This window comes from Diabrotica virgifera, chromosome 9 (assembly GCF_917563875.1).
Source record: "Diabrotica virgifera virgifera chromosome 9, PGI_DIABVI_V3a".
NCBI classification, from domain to species: domain Eukaryota; kingdom Metazoa; phylum Arthropoda; class Insecta; order Coleoptera; family Chrysomelidae; genus Diabrotica; species Diabrotica virgifera.
In genome coordinates, this window is record NC_065451.1 from 14,885,112 (window position 1) to 14,904,891 (window position 19,780).

Genomic DNA, 19,780 nt, shown 5'->3' on the forward strand with positions numbered 1-19,780 from the left:
CAGACTAGCATTTATCACCAACTGGGCATTTTAATAAGTCCAACACGTAGAACATGTTAAATGACAGAAATTATGTTGGTGACAAATAGCAGTCTGATTTTTGCATGAGAGTTTAATGAAAGGGCAACAAATCAATTGGAAGTTCTGTCCGACAAAATACATAAAACGTTTTCATAGTCTGACGTTCCAAATTTTTAACCTGTTCCACAATTAAAACATCTCCTGTTCCAATTTTCCCTTACATCAAAGTTTGTCGACCGTTAAGCTATTAACAAATTTTCAGCTTGCTATTAATCATTTTTTTAAATTGTTGCTTTTATGCTTTAAATCATGCTTTTAAAAAATTGTTTAAACAATTTTTCGACCACTGCACCGCCTGGCACCCTGTGGCTTTGTTATAAGGGACCTCTTTTTGAGTAAGTTTGTGCAAAAAATCGAATCAGAATAATTTCGCTAACGGGGGCGACGATATAGTCCCGTCTAAATGGACAAAATTTGAAAATCGCGGTACTCTGGGTTCGTCATCCACAAAAAGGTGGGATGTTGTGGGTGGGGTAGGAAAAAATGTTTTTGGGTTAAGTTTAAACCCTCTAAGTGTGACAAGATGGTCCAGCAGAATGTATTCAATAAAGCCCCTTAAACCTTATTCAATTAAGGTTTGCTATGGTGTTATTTGTACCTATTTTGCTTTATTTAAAGCACCTACCTACCTATCTTCAAAGAAAAATAAATAAAAAAAACATTATCAAAATACCTATGCCTGTAAAATGACAAGGGGCGCCAGAAACCTTTTTTGCACACAGGCGCCAGTAGTTCTTACGGGGGCCCTGGCAAGAAATACGGGTAAAACGGTTTTACTTAGTATTCATTTCCCTTCTTTATTAGTGTTCTCATTGTCAGCAGGTGGTCTGATATACTATATCCTTTGCGGAAGCCAGCCTGTTCCACCGGTTGGTAATTGTTCATTTTTTAGATAGGTATAGTAAGCCGTCTTTTTCTTCAAAATTATTTGGTTTTAGGTGGTTATTATTACAAACAAGATTCATTGATGAGCAGCTACAATTTTTAGTAAGAGAATTGGAAAAATCAGAGAGATATGAACAATACGTACATATCCTTACTCACCTACCAGTTGGTAACAACGATTGTATACAACCATGGGAGGCCAGTTACACTAAAATAGTCGAAAGGTAGGATATAATTTCCTTATATTACATCGATTTGTCTTGAATGACAAGAACCATTTCTCGTACCTTTTCCTAGACGAATGAAAACGGAATGTGATTGCATATTATAGGATCCTTTCCAGACTACCTGTTTTCTATATTCGTCACATAGGCGTAACCAGGGGGGTTTTGGGGGTTATGACCCCCCCATTGAGATGTACTTTGAGCTCTGTACGCTTAACACCATAGCTTTCAGAGACCTTCCAGTAGTTCTAACCCCCCCCCCCTTTCAGGTAGTTGTAACCCCCCCTTAGGATCATCCTGGTTACGCCTATGATTCGTCATTTCTGTGCCTAAGGCGGATATTCAGGATGTTAACAGAGAATGGTTCTAATAGGGAAAGTTTCAAATTTAAATTAGTGTATATTATTAAGAATAAAAACCGCTAAACGCCGTAAAAATGAGTGGCGCATACAATATTCCAGCTAAAAAAGATCTGATATGAATATTACGTGGCGCGAAAATGTATTTTCATTTTGATGCAAAACAAAATTCTAGTTTTGTTTTAAAAGATTTTTTCATAATATTTGCCCAATTTGAAGTAAAACGCGCCACAAAAGAGTAACTTTGATACAGTTTGAATTTTGAAACTCTTTTGTGGAGCGTTTACTTCAAATTTAGCAAATATTATGAAAAAATCTTTTTAAATAAAACTAGAATTTTGTTTTGCATCAAAATGAAAATACATTTTCGCGCCACGTAATATTCATATCAGATCTTTTGTAGCTGGAATATTGTATGCGCCACTCATTTTTACGGCGTTTAGCGGTTTTTTATTCTTGTATCAGGAGTTTTTCAAAGATATTTATAAATTAAATGTATAAAGTTGAATGCAATGTTTCTCGATTACACTTTAAGCTTTATAAATGGTCGCCTTTGTCGCATTATCTCCCAAATGATCTAGTGTCCATCGAATGTACACTAGATTGTTTTTCTATTCGAAATAGATTGAAAAAATATTGGAATTGCCGGTAATTGAACTCGGATTGCCCATTGCCAGATCAAACTAGCGTCGTAACCACTACAACTACATAAACCATTACGGAATAATCGTCAATTGGATATACTTTTGTAGCTTAATAACTTCTAAACGGCTTAACCGATTTTTTTCACTAAACATAAGTTTGAAACGGATTGACAAGTAGTATCTTATGCATCTAAGGTCAAGTATGATAACTGAAGCTATTACAGGAATTATTGAGCTTGAAAAACCGTTTTTCCCATAAGAAATAGATTTGATCATACTTATGAAGCCTATAACTTAAAATTTCGAATTTTCCCGCATATAAGGTATACACCGTTAGATTTGTCTAGAGTCCTTCTACAAACGCTCAGTTATTGGCGTAATTCGTAGGTTGAAATTTAGAGTAATTGTCGAAAAACCAAAATTTTCCAAGTTTAGTTTTTCAGTTTTTCGGCTATACTGAGCCGTGTATATGTCTGATCCTGACAGCTTAGACACCATTTGAAAGCCTAACTCAACGCTATTGATTTAGTGTATTTACTGTTCTCTTGTCTTTTCTTGAACCGAAGATATATACCGCCAAAAAATATGCTGTTTTTTACCTACCAAGTCCTATAGCTGGCTTATGGCACAGCATAAAGAGAGACCTCTATATACTGTGCTTATGGGTAGTCAAAACTCACAAACTACACCGGTTCTGAATCGGCCCTCACCCCCTCTTCAAATACAGAAAAAAAGCTTTTTAATTTTTTAAAATCGGTTTAACTTTTCCACACACATACATACATATCCACAAACATTTTCCCTTTTTTAAATAAAAAATGACTCATATTTCTGAGCTCGGTAACTTTTGAACGGTATAACTGATTTTCAAAATTAGACATGCGTTGGAAAGGTAATGATCGCTTCTATTAGAAGCCGTAAAGGTCGGGTTAAATTTTTAAAGTTTTTGATAGTTTTGGGGACGAGAACGAAAAACAGACCCTAAATAGGAAGGGCCGTAAAATCCACACTCTTGGACCAAAATGGATGGTTGACATATGAATGGGTGAGTCTTTTCCTGAACTTTAAGATGGGAGTTGGCCCAATTTTCAATTCAGTCAGATTTATAAAATCGAAAATTCCGTGTATATAGTGTCGCGTGTAGGGGGTCTAGGTGTGCGCCACTGGCGAGATCTATTGTTCTCTGGTAATAATGTGTTCTGTATCTGAGACTTTCGTAATTTCTTTATTTATAGGTTTGTTCTAGCAAACAGTCAAACTACTCAGAAACCGTCAGCAAACAGTTGGTCAGTAGAGAGAACATAATACAGTCACCAGTGCTATCCCCTCTACTCGCGCTGGTCGACTATTCGCTGATGGTTTCAAACCGTTTGAAACTGATGCTAGAACAAACCTAATATCTACTTCGTTATTGATACTTTTCTATTTCTGAACTATTTTAAATAGGAAATAAGCCACAATTTTACCAAAAAAAATGAATTTATTAACGTTTCGACGCCCAAGTCGGGTGTCGTTGTCAAAATACAAAATAATACTAAATAAACAAAAATGTTGTTGCTTAGTAAAAAATTCTTCTAATAATTTATTTAATCTGACTCATTTATATCGGCAATTCAGGCATGTATTATACATTTTAGAGTTGCGTTTTATTTGAAATATTTTCTATTTCTGTCTTTATTCGTTTTAGATACGCTCATATTATAAAAGGACAGTTTTATGGCCATACTGGTACTGATGGATTTAAAATATTCTATGACACGTACAGTCGTCCTATTAACGCCGCTTTCAATGGGGCAAATTTATCACCCTACCAAAATTCCAATCCGGCCTACAAAATAGTACATGTCCATCCTGATACAATGGTAAGTATTCACAGTCAAATTGATCATTGATCATTGATCATCTTCCATAATCGAATACATGCAAAGATAAATGGAAAACTAACACAGTTTCTACCAGTACACAGCGGAGTCAGACAAGGTGACTTGTTGAGCCCAATGCTCTTTAATATAATAATGGACGAAATAATAGAAGCAGTACGTAAAGGTCATGGTTACAGGATGGGGAACAAAGAAATCCGAATATTATGTTAAGCAGACGACGCCGCATTAATCGCCGAGACAGAAGACGATCTCCAAAGATTAACACACATCGTCAATACAACAGCCAAGAAATACAATACGATAAAATGAGCAGAAAAAACCAAATGTATGACAACATCTAAATACCCACTACGATGTAAAATCGAAATTGATGGGAAAATAATAAAGCAGGAAGCAAGGTTTAGATAATCTGGGAATAGATATAACCAGTTACGGAGATGTTGAAGAGGAAGTACGACAATAATGCTTAAAAGCAAGTAAAGCGACGGGATCTCTTAATGACACAATCTGGAAGAACAAACACCTAAGACAAGACACAAAAGCAATGATCTATAAAGCAGCAGTCAGACCTATATTGACATACAGAGCGGAGACAAAACCTAACACATCTAAAACGAGAAAACTACTAGAAACAACAGAGATGAAAATACTTCGACGAATATCAGGGAAAAGTCTCTTGGATAGGGAAAGAAGTGAAAACATAAGAAGATCATGCAATGTAGAAGACATAAATGGATGGGTGACAAAACGGAAACAGGAGTGGAACGAACACATTAGTAGAATGGCAGAGGATAGGATAGCACGAATAGTACGAGATGTCACCAAATGGACGAAGAAGTATTGGCAGACCAATAAAAAGATGGTGCGATAATTTAAACAAACAACTTAGGAAGCTAATTAATATTGAAGAAGAAATAGGATTTAAAGCCTACATATAAGACGGAAGAAGAAAATGAAGAAATTGATCATAAAATAAAAATGTATACCATTTTTATTCAGTTGCAATGCGAAGGCAAAACAATCTTACTTTTCAATTAGAATACGGAGTACAGTCCAGTCCCTTGAACCGCGATTTTCGGCTCTTATTGGAGCCTTCATCGGAAGGAACGTAGGCACTGTTCTCCATATTTTAACTGATTCGTATCGAGAGGTTTTCCCACCCATTGCAACTGAAATGATGATAGTAGGTGGCTAGCGCTATCTGGCATTGAAAGACGAAGTAGTTTTCAATCCTAATAGTAAATTATTAATATTGAAAATATTAAAAATATTACTAAAAGATTTTTAAATTGAAAACTTATTGGTACACTTTCCTGGTGACACCTCCAAGACTTCCACAATTTGCAAGTCAAATGGATGCTGCAGTGAAGACGAGAGGGAAGGAAATCTACACTATGCAATTCACATCCCCCGTCTGCAGCTGGTAAAGTTCCAACGGAAAAATGCACCTAGTTACTCTACGGAGTAATACGACTATAAAATAAAAATGTATACCATTTTTATTCAGTTGCAATGCGAAGGCAAAACAATCTTACTTTTCAATTAGAATACGGAGTGCAGTCCAGTCCCTTGAACCGCGATTTTCAGCTCTTATTGGAGCCTTCATCGGAAGGAACGTAGGCATTGTTCTCCATATTTTAACTGATTCGTATCGAGAGGTTTTCCCACCCATTGCAACTGAAGTGATGATAGTAGGTGGCTAGCGCCATCTGGCGCTAAAATTGATCATAGTTTGAAACAACACTATCAGCGTCCTCATCATATTTGATCATTCTGTCAACAATATGGTATCGTCTACATATCTAATACCATATATAGGAGAGTCAATAGAGATTTTGACTACGGAAAAAATCATACAAGATAGATCTTTTTGTAATTTCATTAAAAAATGTTCATATCATATGATAAACAACATATCAAAAAGTTCTACTCCAGAAGTAGGTGCTTCATTTTTTATCAAACAAATGAACTGAGAAATTAGTTGTTTTTTTTTAAACAAATATGAAAATTAAAATAAAAGAAGGTTGAATGAATGCTCGAATATATGGAATCTATAGGAATAAAGGCAGATATCGATAAAACTAGATGCTCGATATCTGCCTTTTATTCCTATAGATTAAATATGAAAATATAAATCTTACGAAAAAACTGACTTGGCCATTGAAAAATTCAGAAAATTTTACACAAAAAAACCTTATATTAATCTAAATATTTAGAAATAAAGATTTCTAAAATTAAATCTATAGCTTCTATAATTTTTTACTTATAACACTAAAGTCACCCTTCTCATAAATATTGGCGCACATACTTGCGTTCGGCGAAACGCAGTATTGAGTTATTTTAATATAATTCTTTAACTGATGGATCAAATGAAATTTTACAAATTAGATATGAAAGAAGAGCAACTAAGCTATCTTATAGTTATAATAAAAAGAAATAAAATGTATGGGAATAAGTACGGTGTGAGTGGAAAGTGAGACTTATATGAATTTGGTTTAAAAATGATTTAAAAATGTGTAACTAATACAATTTTACTTATATAACTTTCTGCACAACTTACCTTTCAAACAGCTTGCTAAATTATGTTTTATTCAAAAATAATGTCAAAAATTTAATTCAAATGATACGACGTCTCATATAATGTAATTTTTAAAAACTTCGTAGTTTTACAGAATTACTACCACTTTAAGAGGGTATAACTTAAGTTTGAATAGATCTATTACAATTCTATAAGTATTTTTTTAAAGCTTAAAATGTAGTCCTTACTATGCACTACTATACTATGCATTATTTTACTTTGGACATAAAATAAACAACTTATTTTTGAGAAAATTAAAAAAGATAAAAAAATGTAATATAAATACTGAAAAATATCAGTTAAAAAAATGTCTGTACAAAGTCATCAAAACCTTTTTCTGTACAAGTTACATAAAATACATTTAAGCTTAAAAATATTAAATGTTAAAAACATTTTTTTGTGAGCTTTTAACAATATGTCTGCGTAACTTGGAACCTATTGATAACTTTTTTATTATCAGTTTTACGAAAGAAAAGTTATTCTTCATAAAATGCTTTGCATCGTATAGAATCTATGATCATATATCAAATTTTATTAATTTTATACGAGGTATGTCAAAAAATATGAATTTCACTCAAGAGTAAAGTAGGTACATTTATATTTATTAATTTTATTAATTTTATTTATTAATTTTATTAATTTATTTATTAATTTTACAATATCGAAAGTTGGTATTAAGAAAAATTGCTTGCAATTTAGAAACTACGTTTCAATATTCAATTACATCCTTCTAATTGAAATATTGTGAACTATAAAGGTACTTATACTTAAGTGTTAGCGAAATTCGTATTTTTTACATACCTTGTATAAAATTGAAGAAGTTTGATATCGGATGGTTGCATCTTAGATTGTAGACCAGGTAGAGCATTTTATGAAGAATAACTTTTTTCGTAAAATTGATAATAAGATAGTATTTATGATTGTAATGAAATGATGTTGGGTATCCGTAATTTGAGAAAAATTTGCAATTTTTTTTAATTAGAAGATTGTAATTGCATACTGAAACATAGGTTTTAATTCCGAACAACTTCCATAATAACAGTTTTTGATATTCTGAAATATAAAGGTACTTTACTCTAAAGAAATTCATATTTTTGACATACTTCGTATAAATTTGATAAAATTTTATATCTGATGGTTGAGTTTTAGATTTTAGACTATGCGGAGGATTTTATCAAGAATAACTTTTTTTCGTAAAATTGAGAAGTAATAAAAAAGTTTCCTATATGGTTCCTAGTTACTCAGACATACTGTATAAGAGCTCAAAATGTTTTAATATTCAAATTGTAATGCCATATTCGGATTCAGCATAATCAAAAACAAAATAGAAACATATCTTATCAAAGTAAAATGATAAATTCAACGATATTTTAAAATTAATTTATACAAAAAAAATGGTTATTGTTTAAACAATTAATAAACAATTAGCGGCTAAATCTGTGAGCAGAACTTTTTACCTTAACATGTATATAAACTAACAAAAAAAGTTTTAGAAAAATATAAGCTTGTTTGATTTTTTCCGAAACAATGTATATTTTCGTGCTCTATTGACTCCCCTAATACTTAATTCCATTTTCTGATTCATTCAGGGCTTCTCTAAAGATGTTTTGAGAGTAGAGCTCCATTCCCGGGAAATTACCGGGACAAATTTCCCGGGAATTCAGTAAAAAATGTAAATCTCGATTCCCGGGAATTCTTACAGATTTTTTTGACACCCTGTATAAATAATTATGTAAATGTTTACATTACTGAATAGAGAATTGAAGAACCTTTCAAATGAGCTACCACATGACCCCTATTCTCATTTAAAAAAAATAATCTTTTACGTCATCACTCCCACACGGATGACGTCACTAGTATACCATACATGCCACAATATCATAACTTAAAAATAAAAATCGACCTGTTTCGGGTTTTTTTCTTAAAATCGCCGGTTTACGAAATAACGAATTTATTCCTTTCATTTGCACCATACTGTCGGTGGAAAATAGTGTCGCGCACGCGTGATTAGAAATTAAAAACAAAGGAGTTTTGAATATTATATTGCAAAAAACTCTTCGGGATTTCATCAATCGATGTTTAAAGAATATCTACCTACCTTGGCAACATTCAAGTTTTCAGTTTTTCACATAGTTTTTGAGGGTTAAAAATGGCCGATTTCGCAATTTTTCAATTTTTAATCGCTTATATGTCAAAAACTATCATTTTTAGAGAAAAGTCACTAAAGACCTTTTCTGTTTGGAATGATCCAAAAAACCTAAAAAAACTTTGTTCCATGCAAAAAAAATAATTTTAGGAAAAAAACAAAAAAAAACGTTTAAAAAATTTTTGACCACCTTTTGGTCCTGGCAACATGCAAATTTGTTAAAAGGAGTCCTTTTTGAGTAAGATTGTGTAAAAAATCCGAATTAGAATATTTTTCCTAGCGGATGCGCAGTGGCGTTCTGGACTATACATAGGAAATTTAATGCGTTATTATATTGGTGCAAATCAGCTGATCAAACATTTAAAAAAATTACTCACTGCACTAAAAAAGTATCCCGAAATAACCAAAGTACGTGCCTCCTAGCGGCGGGATACGGGCAACAATACATTGGCTTATAGGGCAGTCCTTACAGTAGGGATCCTGGCCTATACAGAAAAATGCAGGCGGGTGTGGGGTAATACTGCACTTTGGTTGCATTGGTGGTGTATTGGCTAAACGTGCAGGGCAGGGTATGGTGCTGATAGAAAAGGCATTCAGGCATCAAATATCCAAAAATCTTTTCAGGCCATAATAATGAAAAGACCTTCTCCAAACGCAATAAAAACTTATACTGAAATGATGGCATCTCCTGAGGTAAAATGTTCCGGAAGTAAAATGAGCCTCCGTTCGGATCTCCGGGTGAGGACTATCTCAGGGGGAACACCATTACAGGTTAGAAAAATTAGGATAGGGTCTTGGAATCTTGGTAGTCTTACAGGTAAGAGTCTGGAGTTAGTGGATGCGCTCAAACGAAGAAGAGTTCAAATTGCTTGTATTCAAGAAACTAGGTGGAAAGGACAAAGGGCGAAAGAACTAGGTGAAGGATACAAATTGTGGTATGTAGGGAGTAGTAACACTAGAAATGGAGTTGGTATAATTGCTGATAGTGAAATGAAAGATAACGTAGTAGAAGTTGTAAGAACGAGTGATAGAATGATGTCAGTGAAATTTGTAATTGATAAAGAGGTATTGAATGTTGTGTGTGTGTATGCTCCCCAAACAGGTCTGGGTGAGAATGAAAGAAGAGCTTTCTATGATCAATTAGGAGACGTACTGAGTGATATTCCAGCAGAGGAGAAAGTTATAATAGGAGGTGATTTCAATGCACATGTGGGCCAAACCAAGACAGGATATGAAACAATACATGGGGGATTAGGCTTTGGAACTAGAAATGAAGCTGGAGATGACATGCTTGAATTAGCAACAGCATTGGATATGGCGATTGTTAACACATTCTTTAAAAAGAGAGAAACTCAACTTATTACCTACAAAAGTGGACAACATCAATCCCAAATAGACTACTTCATGATAAGGAAAGAAGACATACGTGAATGTAGGGACTGCAAGGTAATAGTGAGTGAGACAGTAAGCCAACAACATAAGCTGCTTCTTCTGGACATCGAAGTAAAAAGCGAAACTAAACAAAAATATCGGAGAGGACCACAAAAAATCAAGTGGTGGCTGCTGAAAGATGAGAAAGAAGGTCTATTCAGGAGAAGAATAGTAGAAAAAATATGTTGGAACATGAAAGGAAGCCCTAATACAATTTGGAGAAAAATGGCCAGTAGTATTAGAGAGACTGCTATTGAAATACTTGGGAAAACGTCAGGAAAAAAGTTTGAGCATAAAGAGACTTGGTGGTGGTCAAACGAAGTACAAGGAAAAATAAAAGAGAAGAGAATATTATATAAAAAGTGGCAAGAAACCAGATCCGACATAGATCTTCAAAACTATATGGTGGCGAAAAAGGAAGCGAAAGTAGCAGTAGCAAAAGCCAAAGCAGAAGCGTATTCAAACCTATACGATCAACTTGATACCAGGGAAGGCGAAACGAAGATATATAAAATAGCCAAACAGAGAGCAAAGAAAGCAAAAGATTTTAATCAGATTAGATGTATCCGAGATGAAAATAATAAAATACTAGTTCACGAAAGGGAAGTCAAAAAGAGATGGAGAAAGTACTTTGACAGCTTATTAAATGAAGAATTTGACAGACAGCCTGTAGAGCCAACGGAGACAGTAGCAGCAATGGTCACCAAAATAACCAACGAGGAAGTGGCTCAAGCGCTTCAAAAAATAAAGAAAGGAAAAGCGGTAGGACCAGATGATATTCCTGGGGAAGTATGGAGAGCATTGGGAGAGACAGGAACAAGGTGGCTAGCAGGTCTATTTAATAGAATTATGGAAGTCGGACAAATGCCAGACGAATGGAGAAGCAGTATACTGGTACCTGTTTACAAAAACAAGGGAGATATACAACAATGTACAAACTACAGGGCTATAAAACTGCTTAGCCACACCATGAAAATATGGGAAAGAGTAATTGACAGACGGATACGTGAAGAGACCGAAATATCCGAGAATCAATTTGGCTTTATGCAGGGTAGATCAACAACAGATGCAATTTTCATTATAAGGCAATTGATGGAAAAATACAGGAGTAAAGAAACAAACGCTCATATGGTATTCATTGATCTTGAGAAAGCATATGATAGAGTTCCTCGAGAGATTCTGTGGTGGGCACTCAATAAGAAAGGAGTCCCTGGTGAATATGTAAAGATTGTGAGGGATATGTATGAGGGAGTAACGACTAGTGTTAGGACAGGTGTGGGAGAGACTGATAAATTTCATGTGAAAGTAGGATTGCACCAAGGTTCTGTGCTTAGTCCGTATTTATTCTCATTAGTTGTGGACCAGATAACAACGAAACTACAGGGTAACATTCCATGGTGCTTAATGTATGCTGATGATGTCGTGTTAGTAGGAAATAGTGAAAGAGACCTAGAACAAAAACTGGAACAGTGGAGACAAGCTCTGGAGGAAAAAGGTTTAAAACTTAGTAGGACAAAAACAGAGTATTTGGAATGTTCATTTAAAGATGGAGCTACTACAAATAAAATGGTATCTTTGGATGGTGAAATGATTGTGAAAAGCAATAGTTTTAAGTACCTAGGATCGGTACTACAGAGTAATGGAGAAATATATGGAGATGCATGCAGTAGAATTAGGGCTGGATGGATGAAGTGGAAAGAAGCGAGTGGTGTGTTGTGTGACAGAAAAATTCCAATGAAGCTGAAGGGAAAATTCTATAAAACAGCCATAAGACCGGCTATGATGTACGGAACTGAATGTTGGGCAGTGAAAAAGAAAGAGGAACAACGAATGCATGTGGCGGAAATGAGAATGCTTAGATGGATGAGTGGAGTGACAAAGAAGGATAAAATTAGAAATGAGTATATTAGGGGAAGTCTAGGTGTGGCACCAATTGATGCCAAAATGAGAGAGCATAGGTTAAGATGGTTTGGTCATGTTCAACGTCGAGACGTTAATCACCCAATACGAAGAATAGCTGAAGTGCAGATTCCTGGAAGAAGTAGGAGAGGAAGACCAAAGAAGACCTGGGGGGAGGCGATAAGGCAGGACATGTTGGTAAAGGGGATTAACATTGATATGACCCAAGACAGAATTGTGTGGAGAAATGCAATTAGGGAAGCCGACCCCGCATAGGGATAAGGCAAAGAGAATGATGACTCACTGCACTAAAAAGCACCCCACCTACATCAACAGAAAGCGCGTTTTCAACTTAAGTAAATTTCTGTACAAGAAAAGGAAAAAGATAAAAAAATACTAAACAATTAATGTTTTTTACAACATAAATTTCAATAATACCAACGAAAATTCAGATTACACACAAATTTATATTTTTTCTATTATTTCCTTTAATATTTTAAATTTTTTTAAAATTTTTGAATTTTTCTAAAATTTTTTTAATATTTAATCAAATTTATAAGTTTTGATACCACTTAATTGCATTGAAAAATTAAAAAATTTTCTTCTTATTAAACTTCTTTTTATTTTTAATTTTCCCGATTCCCGGGAGTTCCCGAGAAATCCAAATTACCGACTCCCTATTCCCGGGAAATCAAAATGGGCCGGGAAAATGGAGCTCTATCTGAAAGTATAACGTTAAATATTGCTGGTAATAGTATGCAACTCTGTCGAACTTCTTTATTACTGACATTTTTAGGACGTCGTTGATATCGAAACCCATTATTTCAATTTGACAGAAGCAAATCTCAGTCCAAATAAGAGCCCGAACTGGAAAAAATTATATGCCATGAAAGAAGCCTACGATCTATCGGATCTGTCACCAAAGAGTTTAAATGACTTGGTAGATGTATTGTTTACTGATACAGATTTAATGATTAACTACTGGAAGTAAGTCATATGTATAGATATAAAATCACTCTTCTTTAAAATAAGTTTATTTTGACATTTCCATTACCTCTACAGAAATCGTCCTCAGAATTCAAAATGTTGTACCGAACTTACAGTTAAAAAGAAATGAACGGTTCGAATTTACATATATACGAATTTATTTATACAATTTTACGCTACGGAATTTTATCTATAACTAACTTTATTTACAAAATCGTCCGTTTTTTATACCAGCCGTTATTTTCTAAAATGTTCTGCCCATCTCCAGTCACCGCATGGCCTTCGCTGTCGAACTTTCGTCATGAATTAATTCCCCTCGCGCGCCACTTGCCGCGTCATTCCTCCTGATGTTTCTGTAAATGTCTGGCTGTCGAGACGGAACCTGTTATTTACGGTCGGTAATTCGTCACACTGCTCCCTTCTTAATATCTGAGCGTCGTGATCAGAAACTGTAGATGAAGGACCAGGATGGCGGAATCTACACGACTGTCCAGCTCCGTATACACCCTTCAAGGAAAAATAACAGTCTATTGTTTTTGAAGGGTACGGCATATTCCGATTAATGCAACACACAGTAATTCGTTCGCCGGTTTCTAGGAAGATTACTTCAAGCATAGTTCTGACAATCTTCCAATCTAGATTTTCTACTGCATGCCCTATTTTTGGTAAAGCCAAATTTTTGACCTAATAATTACCCACGATTTTCTTCAAATTAGTTAGGGCACGCCATATGTTCTCGTAGCTTGGCGTGTTCGTATAAGACTTCCTGGTCACCATATATAGCAAAAATCGAGGACCATCTTCTAATCGCAGTACTCTTCCAATTTTAGTCTGCTGATTTCTTAACTCGTCCAGGTGGCCGAACTTTCTATTGAATACGGACGAGATTCCTTTTGTCATCTCGAGGTCTTGGGCAACACAATGGGCTAGAGAGACATCTTCCTGAACACTAAACAGATCTCGCCGAACTTCTGTGGTCACGCTGAATCTAGCACTCTTTCTTTCTGCGTAATTTGACATAAATTCCTTAAAGCTTGGCTGTCCGGCACCTTTCATCTTATGTTGGAGGACTCGTGCTTCTTCCATTTCATTTGAGCCAGCATATGGTGCCAGACGATTTATGTGAATAATGTTTGGTTTACCGTTTGGCAACTTCTTAATCCTGTATATTACGTCATTTATTTTCCTCTTAACTTCATACGGACCTTCTTATTTTCTTTGTAGTTTAGGAGACAAGCCTCGACTACATGTGGATTATAAAGCCAGACAAGATCACCTACTTCGAAGCTTTCATTATTGTCTCGAGAATCATCTAGCACTGTATCTCTTCTAAGAAATATATGGCCAGAGCGAATTTAGCTGTGGCCTGTGACCCTTTTCTGAAAGGGTATTAAAATTTGACCGCCGGAGCGAACTAGTATATGTCCATAATTTTGGTTTTGTTTGTGTTTTCAGATACTCTGTAAGACTTGCTGATCCATCGCTCAATGAATTATGCAATTTGAATTGTCGTCATAAAATACGCTGTAAGATTGTTACCACAATATCTGGACAACCTAAAAGACGACGGTGCAAATAGCTGACTTTGTAATCTTCTTATGATTGTATTAAAACTAGAATAAAATTTATTTTTAAACAATTAAACTATTGAATGTTTAGAGGCAAAGGGGATGTTCAATAATCATTAATCACGTGATGTTTTTTGGCATTTTTTAACCCCTCCCCCTTCCTACTTGGTGATACATGCTGCGGTTTAATACCAGTGCTAGATTAACCAATAGGCAAAGTAGGCAGTTGCCCAGGGGCCTCGGCAATGGAAAAATAATAATTAGATTTATATAAAAATTGGCAATCATATTATGTTGAAAAATTCAAATATCACACAATGTCATAAAAGTGATGGTGGACGTATAAAACTACATTAAAATGCATAATTTTGTTCACATAGAAAGCCTATGTTGTAAAAATAAGCTAATGAATGCCGTTTGGTATAAGGAACAAGGAAGGAAGCCTATCAGTTGGGATATTTGACATGGGACATGTGACATATGACATTTTGTTGTTTTGGTAGATGTTTTCAATACTTTTTAACGCAGAGCAGTTCGGGTCGGTGGTCTATCTATCTGTCTCTACCGGCGTTTAGCTTTCTCTCTCTAGCGTATGATGGCCGCTGCCTCTGTGTTGTTCCTGGTCGTTCCATTACTCCCACCTCTTGGTAGATACACTCACACTCGTACGACAGACAAAGATAGCCAGACCACTGTACTTGATATTGGCGTTACACCCCGATGCATTGAGCGGCCCATAACTAGCCTGATCTATTGTTAACATATCTATGAGGAGAAGATGGATTACATCTTTGAGTCTTACTCTGTCAAACGCTTTCTTCAAATCAATCAGACACAAAAATACTGGTCTAGTATACACAAGGAGTAATTTGCTTTATGACAAATATTGCATCTAATATTAATCATCAGTGATATGGAAGAGTGTTATCACTGATCGACATATTTGATTACGTTAGTAGGTAATCTGCGCTTTTTGATTTTTATATTGGTTTTCATATTCTGAGTAGAAGTAAGAAAACAACAAGGATACCACATTGGAGCGCATAAAATCACGATACTATGCTATGCCGATGATGCAGGATGCAGTATCTACTAATTGCTGATAACAACGACGATGACCTACAAAGACAGCTCCACATATTCAATATCACAGCAAACAAACTTAATATCGTCGCCTCAAAGCAACAGTAGCAAAATATGTAAAAAAAATGACTTATGTGATATCCATTATCCATGTCAAATGATTCGAAATAAACCCTTCTGTTGAGTGTAACACTAAGATAAGTAAAAAGTGAAATACTTTTTTCATAATATTATCCTTGTGTAGCTTAATTCCTTTTAGCCCAAATTCTGTAATGTAACACTAAGACAATATACATATCATACCATATATTTTTTGTCGTTTACCCATTTTGGTCATCAATATTAATGCAACACTTAGTTATCTTACGCACATATCCTACTGTTGCCATGTAGTTATTGCTGAGTTGCGATTATGTCTTTGTTTATAATATAATACAGCGGTTCTCAATCTTTTTGAGTCATGTACCACCAAATACTTTTTATTATTTTTGGTACCACCTAACTGAAATACCTATCTAGCTAGGTAATCTAATTAACTATAATAGTGTTGCTTATTTTGGCTGTTTTGCGTTTTGTGTACCACCTCAAATAATGAAATGTACCACCAGTGGTACATGTACCACAGATTGAGAACCGCTGATATAATATTATCCAGCTTGCGGTCACAATTTTATCTTAAGTAATCTTAAACAACCTAGTTCTATTACATTGATGTTAAAAGGTGTATGTTAAGAGTTAAGAGTAAAAATGAATAATTCAGCCAATTTAAATTGTAAAAACTATGGGTATCTAGAAGAAGTCAGAATTTAGTGTATTTAGCGAACACAAAAAAATACTGATTCTGAGTTGTTATCTGGAATTTATCAAGCACAGGAAAAAGGGAAGTTAAATTCATGATAAATTCCCCTTTTTTCGGGCTGATTTAAGAAAATGCAATTAGTTTTTACTTTCACAACTTTCAGCATCAGCTATTACCAAAACTGATTCTGATGATTTTTTCATTTTATTTTGGTTATTTACTTGTCAAATTTTTAAATTTTTGAAAAACAAGTATGTTCATGTTATAATTTATGTAATAACATGTTTGAACAACAAAATGTTTTGTTTTTTGTATTGAAATGTGTAAAATTTTAAACAAAACTTTAGTGCAATATAAATTTATATAACAGAAATTTACGGATATCGTTAAAAAACAGATTATCTTTGAGGGCAACAGTAGGACAACTAACTTTTTTTCCGATTATGTTTCACTTTTTTATGAATTAATATAAATTGTTATGTGACGTATGTAAAGTTAGGTACAGTGAAACCTCGGTAACTCGGATTAATCGGGACCGCGGCCGATCCGGGTTATCGAAAATCCGGGTTAGCCGGAGAATATGGTGAAAATTAATAAAATACAGTATACTTACAGATAAACTCCGTTAGAATAGAAATAACATGAAATATATATAAATATGCACAGTACCTACACATCTTAATTACTAAAAACACGCAAACACAAAACCTACGCAAAGCAAACCGAAGCGAACAATACCACAATACTGTATTCATACAGTCACAATCCGAGGGATGTTTTGTTATTATGTATTAAGAGCAGTAAACTGAGACCATTGATTAAAAAAGAATTTTTTAAATAGTCTTTCTTAAACAATGCTAACACAGTTTGAAATAAAAAATAAAGGAATAATACAGACAGGTGCCTGTTGTTTCTGGCGGCTTGTGCTTATGAGTCATTTTTACTATCTATAGTTCAAATTACACAAATACACATTATCTCTAAAATGTTATATTACATACATACATTTTTAGTGTTGAAATGTTTATCTGATAATTAACTATTTTGATGGGAAATAAGCCACAATTAAATTGAAAGAATAATTTTATTAACATTTCGACGCCCAGAACGGATGTCATTGTCAAAATACAAAATATGTACTGAAAATCAAAATATTTATCTGATGAAAATCGGTCCGGGTTAGCCGGACTTCCGGGTTATCGGGGGCCCACTTATCGGGGTTCCACTGTACTTACTTAAACCATCTTTAACAATATTCCATGTAAATCCATTCAAATATAAAAAAGTTATTAATTACTGAAGTTTCGTAAAATTTTCAATTGCGTTTTTCTCGAAACTTTATTATTTTACATGTCCTACTGTTGCTTTGAGGCGACAATATGAGAATATCAGTAGAAAAAACTAAATGTATAGTCAGACGGCAAAATTTGAGAACAAGTATTGAAATTCAATTACCTACGAGTAGAGATCACTAGTGACAGGAATATAAGAATAGAGATCACCACTGGTGAAGCGTCCATGTAACCACTGTTACCATTGGTAACAGTTAAAAATCTTGCAAATAAATATGTATTTTATGGCGATGAATAATTCCATTTATTATTTTATTTTATTTTTACCAACAGAAATATATTATTATATTATGTGTTAATAGTACCTAATTCAGTAAATAGCCAGACACACGAAAATATTGGCGAGTTTATGTGACTCAGTTGCACTTTATTATATTCTGTTACCAGTCTCATTTGTGGTGACAATGAATGGTTATCTCGCTGTCGCTCGGGCGGCTCGGGACCGGCTAGTACTGAAAATTTTGAAGGAGCGATGGGCGTAAGCGCGCTTGTATATCAGTAGGGCTGTTACCAGATTTAAATTTGCTAACAGTACCTGTAATAAAAAGTGTGCGTGCAGTTCACCATGGATGAGTGTCGCTGCGTAATCGATCAACTACTTGAAAAGTAATTCTGATTGAAAAATAAAATGAGATTATTGAAAATGAAAGACCTATTTTAAACAATTTAAAAAAGGAATTTAAAAAATTAGCTCGATATTTTAAATTTAGTTGGTACAGTGAAAATCCTTGGTTATGTGGTTGCAAGAAAAATACACTGTATTGTTGGCCATGTCTTCTGGTTTTTACAGAAAAATGGGTGGACAAGGTTCACGATTTAAATAGTTTTAGAGTTTTAAAAAACAGACATGAAATTTCTCCATTACCTAATGTATACCCAATTTGATTCAGTTTGGCAAAACAAGAATTAAAAGTTCTCTTAACCAAGCATTTAAAGCAAATATTGCTAAACATATAATGAGTTTGTTAAAAAAATAGATAGGTACTCGTATATCCTTAGCTCACTTATAATAGATATGTACCGTATGTTTTTTGGCCGAACAAGAATTAGCGTTTCGTGGTCATTTTGAGGGCGACGGCTCTGACATTCGAGGCAATTACAGGGAATTGTTAACATTAATTGCCAAAAAAGATAAAAAAATTTGCCAAAATCTAGAAACATCAACTGTTTTTTCGAGAGTTTCAAGTGATATACAAAATCATATTATTGAAGCTATATGTATATACATTTAGCCATATCTTCATTTTTTTAAATAAGATTTTTTGCATCTGGTTTTGGTAACACTTTAGAAAAGGTCACGCGTCGCCACTGCATTTTCTGCGTTATATAGTTTTTATACCCGTGTTGAGCTGCCCCCCCCCCCCCCACTTGCAAAAATTAAAAAACAAATAGCCCTGATTTATGAGCTATTTATGAGCTCTCATATTCCGCAAACTAAAAATTTTGAGCTCGTTCCACTGAGCAGGAATTTAATACCCTAGTGGGGGGGCTGAGTCAGCCCCCCCACTACTTAAAAATAGGAATATTGAATCGGTTTTTGCGGCAGAATTACGAGCTATTTATGAGCTCTTGAAATTATATAGTTTCGATTTTTGAGCTCATCACCTTCACCCCCAAACAACCCTTTAATTGATTTAACTTAAGAGAAAGATGCTGAGAAAACTTAAAATATATCGTATTGCGGATATAATTCCTATAGCTTATATACTCTAAGAATAAACTATTAAATCAAGGGCATTTCGATTATTGAGCTACAACCCCTTCGCAAGAAAACCACCCTATCTTCCCGGCTGAAGAGAAAGTTGTACTTGAAATGCGTTAAACTAATTATTTGGCGACTACATATCATTTAATAATTAAT

The 19,780-nt window shown here is 34.4% G+C and overlaps 1 protein-coding gene across 2 annotated transcripts in view; it reads left to right on the forward strand.

The window, feature by feature from the left end:
- LOC114346341 (sphingomyelin phosphodiesterase 1-like) overlaps positions 1–14,777 on the forward strand; it is a 61,880-nt gene extending 47,103 nt beyond the window's left edge. Inside the window, exons 8-11 of one of the 2 annotated variants that reach the window (XM_050661681.1) lie at positions 1,020–1,190; positions 3,881–4,055; positions 12,927–13,117; positions 14,573–14,777. In XM_050661681.1, coding sequence (XP_050517638.1) covers positions 1,020–1,190; positions 3,881–4,055; positions 12,927–13,117; positions 14,573–14,696 — 661 coding nt within the window. In that variant the 3' untranslated portion in view covers positions 14,697–14,777. The remainder of the gene's footprint in view (positions 1–1,019; positions 1,191–3,880; positions 4,056–12,926; positions 13,118–14,572) is intronic. The other variant, XM_050661682.1, reaches the window with a different exon arrangement.
- Positions 14,778–19,780: the final 5,003 nt, after the last annotated feature.